This window comes from Pygoscelis adeliae, unplaced genomic scaffold (assembly GCF_000699105.1).
Source record: "Pygoscelis adeliae isolate BGI_AS28 unplaced genomic scaffold, ASM69910v1 Scaffold145, whole genome shotgun sequence".
In the NCBI taxonomy this organism is placed as follows: Eukaryota; Metazoa; Chordata; class Aves; order Sphenisciformes; family Spheniscidae; genus Pygoscelis; species Pygoscelis adeliae.
In genome coordinates this window covers 1472362-1485614 of record NW_008824866.1, presented here as the reverse complement: position 1 = coordinate 1485614, position 13253 = coordinate 1472362, and the positions used below count along the sequence as shown (strand labels likewise).

Genomic DNA, 13253 nt, shown 5'->3' with positions numbered 1-13253 from the left:
CAGGCTGCCCAGGGAAATGGTTGAGTCACCATCCCTGGAGATATTTAAAAGACTTGTAGATGTGGTGCTTAAGGACATAGTTTAGTGGTGGACTTGGCAGTCCTAGGTTAACGGTTGGACTCGATGATCTTAAAGGTTTTTTCCAACCTAAACGATTCTGTGAGGCTAAAGTAAGATGTCTTTTTCAGACACTGCCTTGACTTCAATTATGGTTTCCCAAAAGGAAAACAAAACACATTTTTTCAATAAAATCATGAGCACTCCTCCCAAAGTGCAGAATGGCAAGCAGTTCATTGAGTTGTTGAGAAAGGAATTCAGCATGCAAGAGTGTCTGGTAACTCAGCCATTTCTTCTATCCTCCAGTGACATTTACAAGCAGCTTGTTTTCGGTCATGAAGTGGGTGTGCTTGTCAGTCAACATAACCAGACTTTCAAATCCAACTCAGGTACTTCTTCAGTTGGCAAAAAGGTGGTGATTTTTGTTTTTCCAGTTTGATGTGCCAAGACTGCAACTCTTTTCCAAAACTGCCTGACAAATACAAAGGGAAGGGCTTAGAATCTGGGTTTTGAAGCTACCTTAGGACTTCCAGATCCTTACAGGGAATTGTTTCTAGATGTGACTATAATCAGGTCTTTCAGCTGATTCCTGGTTCTTCCTTATCTGCTTCACAAATATTTGCATATCACAAGAAATACTAATCAACTAAGACAGCATTCAAATATGAAGAGATGTGTTTGCACTTTAGTGGTGTCTTCCACGGATCTGAGTTGGCAGGGGTAACTTACGGCATTAAGATATACAACTGAGAGTAAGACCTGATGTTAAATCAGTGGAGATGTATAGCTGGCCCCACTGTAGAGGTAATTGTGGCAAGAATCTTGAGCTTTTCTACTCTGTGAAATGGAACAGCTCTCTCTTGACACGAACAGTGAGATCAAATCAAAGTTGCTCTGACTGCACTCAGTTTGACAGCAAACATATTTAACATTCGGTAACTCTCTAGACCACACATGCTAATATCCTTACTGTGTAAACCCCAGCAATATTCAACATACTCTATATGATTCCCACAACAGGCGGCGGTAATGCAAGCTTTCCAGTTTTACCCTACCAGTGAATCTCTAATTGTGCCGGATGAAACCTTCAGAGGATGGAATAAGCCATCCTTCAGCTCCTTTATTGGTATCTTTTGACAACCAGTATCAGATGCAGCAGTTGTTTCTAAATAACAGCCCACTCAGAATGAGGGATACCACCAGATCACTTCTGAACTGCTGGTATATGGTTTCACTTTGCGTACTGCCTGCCCACCACCAGCTTGGGACATACAGGTCTGCACCCAGATTCTGAATCTGAGACATCCAACCTCCTGAAAGGCTGGGGCTTCGAAGTATCAGTAGATTCTAACAGTGAGGACCTAAAAATTCTTCCTCTCTCTCTCTCTCTAGAACGTGTTAAAAATAAGGATGCTACACTATACACTTTTTGATAGATAGACAAGATAGCCGCACAGAACTGAGGATCTTAAAAACACATTCATTATAATATACTGAATCCCTAGCCTGTGGAAACAATGTTCATTAAAAAGAAAGCACTATTAATTGGAACAGTCTGCTACTTTCCAGTCTCCTCCCTTACCACACACACATTTCAGATTGCAAGATTCCCAGTGTTTAATAGTTTCAGAGCAGTGAGTCTGTCTGAAAATTATATATTTTAATTCATAGTTATGCATTATAGGATAATGGGATTTCTCAAATTGTTACACTACATCATGCTGTTTGGCCTAGATGGCTTTACAGCACAATAATTAAACCAATACACAGTTACATTTTCAAAAGGGAAAGGAGTCCCTGTGGGTTTGAAGTTATTTACCCAACAGTTGTTAATAACGACCATCTGCTATCAGACAATAGGTGTCAAATGCACATTTTGGCAGACTAGCTACCTGCCAAGAGGAAAATAATCAACTGCACATTTCTTGCTCCTAAATCCTCATGGACAATCCAAGTTAGCAAAAAAACATAATAATTAAGGAGAAAAAAAAAAAAAAAGGAGGGAGCAGGCCCTATTTTTCACTGGTTGTAAAGAAATGGGTAACAGTTTGTGTCATGAGATGGCAACTTTTGGCAGGAAGGGACCCAGATGAAGTTTCTAACCTACATCAGAGTAGAAGACGGAATAAGATACTGCTCCACATATGCTGTGAGCTTGCAAGCTATAGCGGAAAAGAAATTGTTTAACAAAATCCTGTTATTTTGTATCTCTACTAAAATTATTTCATTAAATTCTTTCTGTGCAGGATTCTCCTCCAGGAATTTTATCTTCTGACAACTCTTAAACTATGTGGATACACAATACACTTTTAATATCTACTAATAAGCTCACCTGAAGATTTTCTTTTACAGGCTCTAATTTGCCAGTCAGAAGCCTTGGAAGACGAATTACCAGATCCTTTGTCTACAATTAGGGGAAACACACAAAGGAAAGATTATTACTGAAAGCCTGCTTGTGAATCCATCTGTGAAAGAAAGAGGTCTCAAACTTTTTTTCCCCCCAGTTGGAAGAGGGATGCACTTTCACTTGCATTTCATTTCATCTCTACCCCAAAGATGAGTTTGCATGAAGCAGCAGTACATTAAGATGCAAAAAGTTACTCAAACGTTTGTTTGAAAAACAAAAAATAACATAGCTGTTGTAAAACAGACAGGAAGAGGGAGTAAAAGCATACCCCAAAAGTAGAAAGCATGCTCAAATGCCCAACCTCTCTCAGCACTCAAGTTGCTTCCTCCCACCTTTTTAAAAAAAGTAAACAAAACACTACCTGATAGAGGCTATAAAAGGATTTTTCAACTGCAGTGGAAGTTGTCTGCCTCAGGATCTGGTTAGACCATAGTATTATGGCAATACAAGAAATTACTCCACATGCCCTAAGCCATGTGATTACTTGTAATCTGCCCTGAGTACAAGGCAGTGACTAAACCCTTTTCCAGAGAGATCTCTTACTTCAAGCATGGAAAGGTCAGCAACAGGCACTGTGACAGCTATGACTGTTCAGCTAACAGAAGCCAATAGAAAAACACCAGATTCCACTTGGAACTTGACATTTATTGCAATCCCCAGCTACTGCAGGAAACAACTAACACTGCCCACTTATTCCAGGAAAGTCCAGCTACTATCTCCTCTGAAGATCCCAAAGCATGATTCTAAACACCTGCTGAGCACCTAATATGGTAAGCACTCACGAGCGAACCCAGGGGTTACTCTTGGTGAGCTGAGCATATGATTTGCCATTTAGTTTAATATGATATTTGCAGATGAGACTATTTTTCACTGATGAGTTAAGTATGTTACAGTGTCTTGAAGGGATGAAGAGAGCCAACTAATTTTCTAAGTTAAACTTTAACTAAGTTAAAAAAGCTGCTTGCTGTTTCAGCAATGGATTCAGTCCTCTGACCCACCTCAGATAATAAAACTGGACACACGCATGCTTGTTTGGCAATAACCTGCAGCAGATCATCTTCAAGAACTGTACTTCAGGACCTTTGAACGTTAGATGTCCATATTACTTCTACAGACAGTTAAAATCATGTTATCCTCCTGTAACCCTCTGTGTTACCATCGGTAATGTCACTAATGTTTGTGCATAACCTCCAAACACATGAAGTATTCACGTTCCGAGGCCTTACAGTTGTCACTGACAATACCTAAAGACTTCAGCGTAGAGTCTTTACCTTTTTTACGCTGAAGCCAAGTTCGTTTTTGAAGAAACCCAGTCTGTTATCCAGTCTTTCCACTGAAAACAACAGCAAATATGGAGCTCTTGAGACCATCTGAGCAATTTCTGCCTTACCAAATTTTTTTGATTTTAGGTAAGCCACTCTAGAAAGAGAAAAAAAAACAAAATAAAATCCAGTGATGAAAATTTTATTGCCTCCATTTATTCAGTACTTGCTTAAATTCCTCAGTGATATCTTATAAACGGACAGATGTTCTAGCATTAACATGCAACCCTGCCAAAAATAATTAGGGGGAAATCTGCAGTTATCATAAAAGCAAAATACCATCCCTTCCAATTAATTAGAAGTAAAATAAACCTCAGAGCAGAATGTCAATACTGAAGACAGATTTTAATTCCTTCCAGCTGTACTTAAGCAGATAACTATGTTAACCTACGTTTAACTACCAGCCTGTCTCCTAGATTGCAAACACATTAATAGATCATCATAGGTTATGGACAAGAAGATATATACAGCCTTTTGCTATTTTAATGAATTCCATTTCTACTGCTGAAAGAACAGAGTACTATACCTCATACATCCCTGTTTTGCCAATAGCACTGGAGTAGAAATATCATACAACAATGCTATCTGTGGAGACATTGTCCAAAAAGACATTTCTAAATCAGCTGAAGTTACTTTTGTTACAACAGGTCCCTACTTTCAGTCACTGGTCCAAGGATTTAGCTACAAAACACCTGGTTGTCAGAAAGGAGAAGGAGCTGACTAAAGTTTTAATGTTTAACAGAGCTTGCTTGCTTGCTTGCTTTCCAACTCAAAACTTTTTCCAAACTTTGTTGAATTCAGTGAAAGTGAAATCCTACTTCAAGTACTACTTGCAGTAGATTATTACCATAGCTCCCAGAAAAAGGAATGGGGGGGGGGAAATACAGCACACAAAATAAAACCAGACATGATTAACCCATGTGCCACCATTTACAAAAAAACTGAACTACAATTTGAAGAGGTTCCCTTTGGTTATAGATAAGCATATACAGAAGTATTTGTTGTCAGATGAACTTAGAGCATACAAGAACTGAATTTATCTGGCAGTAATTAAGACACTAAATAGATTGCAGAATATTCTGCAGAAGCAGATATTCAGCAAAGGATGGGCTGTGTGTTAAATCATGTCTTGTGGAGAGAAAAAAAATAAAAGTACCTTCTAGTCACTACAACCTCCCTCTCTTTCCACAAACCCTAAAAAATGAAGTCACCACAAGCCAAAAACCTCTAGACAGAAGATCTAAGAACAAGCGCTAGAGGACCAATTCCTAACTGAGCAGGCACCCCAACACAGAAGGTAGCAGCCTAGGCTCCAGACAATGCTGATGGAACTGGCTGCAGGAGCCTCAGAGACAAGGAGGGGTTAAGAGAGGGAGAAATGCAGAACATAACAATAAAAAATTGACCCTTCAAAAATTATCCCATTATGTTTTGAATGCTGCAGCTTGGCTACACTATACTTCTTCCATTCAACTTTTCAAGGCCACAACTGCTAAGCATCCTAGAAACATAGCTAAATAAGCAGATTAAAGATAAAACCTTTTGGTTGTCCTGACTGCCCTCCATTTGTTTTCTGTCAACAAGTCATTAAGATTCACACCTGAAGCATTTCTTTGCATCCTGGAACAGGAAGAAACTTAGAAGAGGGATGGCAATATTGTAATAACCTGACTCTGGTTTAATCAGAAACTGGTATATTAAAGAAGCACAATCCAAAGTTTGGTCAAAACCTGCCCAAAGTTTGAGATAAATTTGTGAGTGTTGGCACTAAGGTTAGCCCTCGTTCTACTACAGGGGTCAGCAGTTCTATGTAGCATGTTAACAGTTTTAAGTCATCATTAACAATACCGTAAAACAAAGCATCTGGTGCAGCTGCAGTACAGACACTGATTTGCAACTGTCAGAATTGTTATGAATTATGGAATGTTTTGACTTTTACAGTGTTTATCTGAAGTCAAATGCCAAATCTATTGAAATTTGTGTTTTGTTTCCTGGCAACGTGGAATCCATAGCAATAAAACATTCCAGAGTGATGTAACCAATACCATGTCCATCTGCACCGAAGTGTTTATGCAAAGGTGATACTGAGCTTTCAAAAGACAGCTATCTGAGACACATTTCCTTCACAGCCTGCCACACACCCCCCGCAGCACACTTACTTTAAAGCTTGCAGGAAAGCATTCACCACTGTCAGAGATAAACTTACTGAAAAATCAAGCTGCAGAAAATGAAGAAGGAATTGGATTTCCTCATTCAGCCCCTACTTTACTGATCAGGCAGTGCTACAGGACAGTCACTGAAAAGCGAATCTGACTTCACAGGAGAGTTAGAATGTTTATCATAGCAAAAAATACTCTCTTCAGAAGAGTATAAGCAACTCTGACATCTAGACTCAAAACTACTGCTGAAAAATGACACAGGTTCTTTTTGGATATTGTTTTTGTAAGGCCACTTACTGAACAGGAGGATGGAAGAATCATAGAATCATTAAGGTTGGAAGAGACCTCCAAGATCATCGAGTCCAACCGTCAACCCAACACCACCATGCCCACTAAACCATGTCCCTAAGCACCTCATCTACATGTCTTTTAAATACCTCCAGGGATGGTGACTCAACCACTTCCCTGGGCAGCCTGGTCCAATGTTTAACCACTCTTTCAGTAAAGACATTTTTCCTCAGTCCAATCTAAACCTCCCCTGGCGCAACTTGAGGCCATTTCCTCTCGTCCTATTGCCAGTTACTTGGGAGAAGAGACCAACACCCACCTCGCTACAACCTCCTTTCAGGTAGTTGTAGAGAGCGATGAGGTCTCCCCTCAGCCTCCTTTTCTCCAGGCTAAAAGAACAGAGGAGAAAGAAGAAAAGTCAGGTATATGTTAGACATGAGTCTACTAATGGGCCTGTTTCCAAAAAGCCGTATTTTCAGATTTCTGTCTTGGACAGCTACTACGTGCAAGAGCCAAGCAGAAAGACTTTCTTTTCTGGAACTTTTAAAGACCAAGACGTTTTGAGTTCATTACAAAGTGCACACAAACACACAAGTTGTTCTGTAAAAGAACTGCTGAATTAGTGCAAGCCTGTCTGGAGTAATTTTGAGAATAGAAGTCCATTTTCCTGAATTTTTTTCTATAATCAACACACCTAATGGAAGTATGAATCAGAAGACTAAAGTAATTCCATTTAAGAATCAAACTTCTTATAGGTACACACCAAACAAATACAGCTGAGTAAAGAAAGCTAGGTTCTCTATGACTGCAAGACACAGGTAAGTTTAAAAAAAAAAAAAGAAAAAAAGAAAAAAGGAAAAAAGTACAACCCCGTAGTCTGGTGCTGGTACCTTAAGTCTCTCATGTCTTAATGGGATCCCACCTGCAAAAATCTGGAAGGAAGTACTAAAGCAAAGAAATACAGAGAAGCTGTTTGTATCCATAAACCAACAAGGAAGAAGAGTGGAACGCAGTTACAAGCCACCACACCATCCCTAGGGCAAAGCACCTTTGCAGAAAGTGACTGTGGATTCATGAAAATAAGGGCCTAAAACCTACATTCAGTTATTTCAGATAAATGAAGAATTAAGAATAACTCTTTTTTTAAAATAGATTATTTATATTATTACAATGCATTATTTCAAAGATCTTGAATATTTTAATTCCAGTTATTTAACTTCAGGAAGATTTTTCTTTAGAAGTGAAAGGCTTTCTGCCACAAATACAAACCTTATCTTTAAAGCTCTGAAACTAGTCCTCCAAAGTTAACAATGCAAAAACACTAAGGACACGCTTCTGTGAATAGATACGAACAGTTACAACCGTAAGACCTCAACATGACCAGCATCAGCACAGGTATCTCAGTCTCTGCAGGATGAAGTCCAGCATCCTAGCTTAAGCCCACTGAAGGAACAGTCGAAATCTGCACTCATGCGGCCACAATGCACACAGATGTGACATAACAGTACCATGATGGTTGATTTCCAACACAGGGAGAATGGACAGCTGCTGTCAGTGATGTCTTAGACCATGCCAGGTAGATCTGCCACAGCTCCTCAGTATTCTTGTTTTGACCACCTTTTCCCTTTGACTCAGCTAAACGTTTTTAAAGCTACTTTACATTGCAGTATTATCCCATTATATCTCTAGAGCTGACCAGACAAAGATTTGTTAATGAAATAACTGCCATTAAAGAGGAAGTCCCACTGTTGGGGACTGTCCCACAATTACACAATTTGATTCAGACAACACTTGAATTGCTGAAATCAGCAGACTTCAGTCAACTTCTGACACAAATCCCATCATTTTCCAAGTCATGCTGGTGGAGAAAGAGGAATATGTGTATATAGTTATCTTATTTCTTCAGTGCTTACTTTCATTCAAGTAGCCCTTATATTCAGAATGTAGCATTTTCTGAAGTTAGTGTTCTCTAACAAGCTAGACCGCATGAAGTACAGTCTGCAGTACACAGCATCTACATTTAAGACATTAAAAAGAGCAGAGAGGAGTAAGAGAGGGTGATACCGAAAACAAAAGTTTGACAGTAAATGGAGAAAACAGCTTGTTTCCCCTACAGTCTCAGAAGACAGACCCATAAACACAATGACTTTTCTTAAAAAAAAAAAAAAAGAATTCCACCTTTGGTGTTTTTGGTACACACATAAATAAGCTTAAAAAAACAAAACAAACTCCACAGGGCAGCTAACTAAATAAGCTTTTGTCTAAGATATGACATCTTCTAAAGAGCCTGGTATTTACCCTTATGCACAGACAAGCTGGGTGACACTGAGGAACAGTCTAGGGCCATACAAGTGTGAACACATGCAAAAATTACTTCATTGTAGTCTTGTGCTCAGTTTGTGCTGGACAACAGGAAAAAAAAAAGTCTCCAAAACCTTCTGCCACTATTAGAAGTAAACACAGAAAAGATCTGGTCTGCTTCTTTTACTGCAGAATTCACAAGGTATGGGTAGACATATCATCTAGAAGGGTGGTTTCAAAGCATGACTGAAGAGATTAATATTCTACAAATTTAGGTAAAACCTCAGGGACCAACATTTTGGAATCTAAGCTGACACAGGTAAAGCAAGTGGCCTAGGATGGTAAGCTTCTTCCTCTGTGGCAGAGAGACAGGGATGAGCAGTAGAATTTGTTAATGGACAGTTTTCAGGTGGATCAGGGTATTGACTCGACTTATGATACCACCACATGTTAACGCTGACTGATGGGGAAGGCACAGGAACATGGAGCCAGGGATCGAGTGAGAAAGGAAGCAGCAGCAACACAGGTTCAGACAAGGTTAAGCCAAGTGGGAAAGTAGATCTTCAAGCCAAGGGGCTTAACACCCTGCTGCTATTTGAAAGGCTTACCTGGTTTCTAAAGCTTCCACATCTTCAGCAAGGATGTATGGATTTTTGGTCAGGAATGGTCCCAGCTGATTGTCTTCTACACCCACATCCTTAAGAAACAGAAGTATTTTTCTTATATCTTTTTCAAAGTCCAAGGTCAGTAAGAGTTGACCTGCTTTTTGACGTTTCTCCACTTGGGATAAGTCAACTCCTACAACAAACAAAATTAGATATTGTTTTAATTAAACACAGACCCTACTTCCTATAAATGTTTCAGGAAGGCATGTTGAAATTTATAGGACTACTCCTTTTTTTAGCATGATTTAGCATGCTTCAACTGCTCAACACAGCAAGGTCACAACACCTTGTGTATTGTGGAAAGATTCCAGATAAAACAAGCAGTCATTTTAGATGCTTTTGCCAAGTTTATTTTTTGAAGGAAGACATTTGCAGTGAATCCTGCATGTGAGGAATCAAGTGCACTAGCACGTGCCACACTTAGAGACTTGCTCTTGTTGCACAGAAGTATGTGTGCAAGGAATTCCCAACTCCATTATACAACAGAAGGGGATGATTTTGCAGTGAAGTGCCTTTGGATAGTGGCTCACACACAGCAATTTGTTACTGCATGGAGCCAGATGTCCCCCTCTCAAATATTTATTTCTCCAACTTCCTTCTAGTGTTCCTTGCACTTTTGGGAAACAAGGAGGTGGCCAGCAACCTTGAACGCGGCTATCCTTGCACAGTCCAAGTGCTTTTTGATGAGAAGTAAGGTTCTCTTCCGCCTCTTCCTCCTTGCCTCTCCAGTTTACTGTGCCCCACTTCTAAGGCTCTTCCTTCCAAGGATGGAGAGCTGCAATTTCTTTTGCAGCAAATTAAAGCATCCTTAACCAGCCCAAAAGAAGAGAGACCAATCAAGTTACACAAAGTGGTCCTCACCTCTGGAAGCTGTGGGAGATGCCTCCTTCTAGCATCCACAGCACTAAGGGACTAAAGCTAGCCAGCCTTGCCTTCAACTAATATAGTATTGCTAGTGAGTCATGCAGTCCCCTCTCTTTTTCTGTTTACCCTGGATAACTTTCAGCTGCCCTTAGCCATTGGTCACTGTTCCTGTTTTCAAGTTTACAAGGCAACCAGTAAGATCAAAACACAAATTATAGAATCTCCAAAGCTCCAGACATAGGCAAACCACATAAACAAAATCACACATACCTAGGTCGACAAGTTTCGCCAGGGTTTCCGAGTGATCGACATAATCTCGGAGCGTGGAAGACCGAAGGGGAAGAAGCGGTTCTGCAATGATCTGTACGGCTTCTTCCTCAGAAATCTCCTCCAAAGCAGACGAAGACGGAATGTCATCCCAGTCTAAGAAACAAATATAGAAGACCCAAATGCATTTTGTGAAAGACAAAGCTGCTCCCACCAAATGCAATACAGATCTGTTAAAATCCATTTCAAGATGCAAGAACACTGTGCATGAGATGAACAGCCAATCTACTATTATTTGAAAACATAAGAAAACATAGACTCTACTCCCAGTTTTTGTCTCTCTTCCATCTCCTTGTCACTGCCCATCAACCCTTGCTCATGTGGCCAGATCTGAGCATAGTACCCAGCAAGCCTGCCTTCAGTCTGCTGCCTTGATCACTGCAGGCAACAGATCACACCATCTTCTTGAAAAAGAATTTTCTTTCGTGTCTTCACAAATGCATTTGTGCCTGATCATATTCAGATCAAAAGCTACTGTAAAGATTATTTTTCATAACCTGACAAGCCCACTACTTTGTGCCTCTTCTGAATCTGATGCCTGAACTGCAGTTGTTTTAACTTTCAAGGTATTCCACAGCCAACTTCAACCAGGCTATCATGTCTTATCGATTACAGAATGGCTGCTGACTGCCACCACCTCTAACAGCTAAAGAAGTCAAGCTCCATTTCCTACTCATTAAGGTTTCCAAGTGAACATCATTATGCTTGTTTCCCCTTACGTGTTCCAAGTCACAGAGCTCAGTGTCTTTTTAAAAAATATTTCTCTAAACTGATCTAAGTGTCTTTTTAAAAAAATATTTCTCTAAACTGATCTATTTTTCCATTGATGGGAGCTCACAGCAGCTAGATCAAGATTACTGTTTTGCAGGCTGACTGCTAGCATCCACCTCAGTTATCAAACTGATTACTGATCAACAGCCCTAGTTATAAACTCTGCAGGATGAGGATTTTCTGTGTCCTGTACCTTCGCACAAGGACCTCCTAGAGACTAGGGTAACACTCTTCCATGTCAAAAAAACAAAGCCCCACCAGAACTACCAGGACAGGTTCCAAAATAAGTAGGAAGATCCTATTGTTCTAGGAAGCGTTGCACAGACTAGCTCAATAGCTGTTGAAGGTCTCGCCACTTCTTTTTCTCAAAGCCTCAGAAACAAAAGCACAGTAAAACATTCTTAGCAACATTTACACCTTAAACAGTAGTAAGAACTCTCTAGGAATCTATACGGATATCAAGCATTTCCTTTCAACTTGTCAAGGACTGAACCAATACACACCAAGGCCCATTCTGGAAGCATAGATGCCCTTTTTTTGCCACTTTAAGTTCTTTAAATGTCCTATCAGGAAACATACCTCAAGTTACCAAAAAAAAAAAGTTAGCAATTATGTTTATTCCATTATATACACTGCCAACTGGGCAAAATGCTCCACACACACATATACAACAGTAAGTCTGCTGGCAGATAAAAATCTGGCACGTAAATAAACTGCACTGCAGGTGCAGGCACATACGAGCTGGCTGACCTGTCAGTTCTGGTGCAGCACTGTTTCCAGAACCAGCTGCACAAACACACAGATCTCAGTTGCAGCTCTGAGCCACCCCGAAAATAAGCTCTGTAGGATCCAAGTTGGCTGGGGTCAAAGCAGAATCTGAACATACAACACTGCTTAGTAATCCAGAGCAAGTTTCCTCAGCATACTAGAATTATTTTCAGAGCGTGGTATTTTTTTTACCCTCACTTAGATAGAAAAGTAGAGAAAAGTGAGGCAATTTCCTCAGGGCAACAACACCAAGGCGACCTTGTATCTATCTCCTTTCCTCAGGAGACAGTTTGACGAGCATTTCTCATCAGGGCAGTGCTTAAGCAGGCTTCACACTCTGCTGCCTCCTGTTGTTCATCCCTGATCATTCAGACGGCTGCTTTGTGCGGGCTGCTTCAGGGGTGGCCTCCCCGACTCCTGCTCAAAAAAAACAAACCCACCCCCAAAACAACAAACCAACCCCTCTATTTTGTTCCAGAACAACTATGAAGGAAAGGCAAATGCTCAGCTGCTGCAGGTAGCAAAGCTCTTCAAACAGCAACTCCACTGACATTTCTACCCAAATCATATCTTTATCTCGGCTTAAAGGTATTCTTTATATGCTAGAGTGACCACAGGAGTTCTGCGGTAACTATGGGGCTAAAAACAAGTGAAAGTCAGGAATTTCATATAAGTATTTTAGATAAACAGGCCAAAAAAGGAGAACCAAGGGTAATACTGAAAGCGTGATTTCAGGAGAAATGGTATCCCTAAGGCCTCTTACCTTCATAGAGTATTTTTGCATTTAGGTCAGGTAATGTTTCTGCTTTTGCTTGTTCCTGTTTTACTGGTGAAGGCAAGTTACTTTCGGGAGAAGAAAAGGATCCATCCTTGGCACTACCAGGCAGAGAACAGCTTCCTACAGATACGTGCCTGTATGCCTGCAATCTCCACGGAAAAACGTCATTTCTAGAGGGCAGCAGAGCCAGAGAGGCGAACCGAGGACGTGCCTGTGCGGTGCTGCTGCAGACCCTCAGCCTCCGAGGAAGTTCAGCAGCACGGGCCGTTTGCAGCAGGCAACGCCAGCGGGAGACCTGCCGAGCCCACAAAGCCATCTTCCACCTCAGCACAGCACCCTGCTGGGAGAAAAAGGGCTGAGAAGTAACACCGGCGCTGCCCCACCTCGCCCGCAGCGCTGGGAGCGTGAGCGTTAATTCCCTGAGCATTAAAGCAGAAATTACTCGCTGCAAAGCACAAAGTAGCTGCTTTGAGGCTTTAAACGCGTGACAAACGGAGGCATAACTGAGGAGGCGCCGGCTCTGAACGCCGCCGCCCGCTGCCGTGC

The 13253-nt window shown here is 40.9% G+C and overlaps 1 protein-coding gene across 2 annotated transcripts in view; it reads right to left on the bottom strand.

Moving 5' to 3' along the window:
* MTERF3 (mitochondrial transcription termination factor 3) overlaps nucleotides 1–13044 on the bottom strand; it is a 17814-nt gene extending 4770 nt beyond the window's left edge. For both annotated transcript variants that reach the window (XM_009324408.1, XM_009324409.1), the window contains exons 1-5: nucleotides 12693–13044; nucleotides 10334–10486; nucleotides 9143–9332; nucleotides 3736–3883; nucleotides 2390–2461 (exon numbers count right to left, since the gene is read on the bottom strand). In XM_009324408.1, the coding sequence (XP_009322683.1) occupies nucleotides 2390–2461; nucleotides 3736–3883; nucleotides 9143–9332; nucleotides 10334–10486; nucleotides 12693–13023 (894 nt within the window). In that variant the 5' untranslated portion in view covers nucleotides 13024–13044. The remainder of the gene's footprint in view (nucleotides 1–2389; nucleotides 2462–3735; nucleotides 3884–9142; nucleotides 9333–10333; nucleotides 10487–12692) is intronic.
* Between the last annotated feature and the right edge of the window lie 209 nt (nucleotides 13045–13253).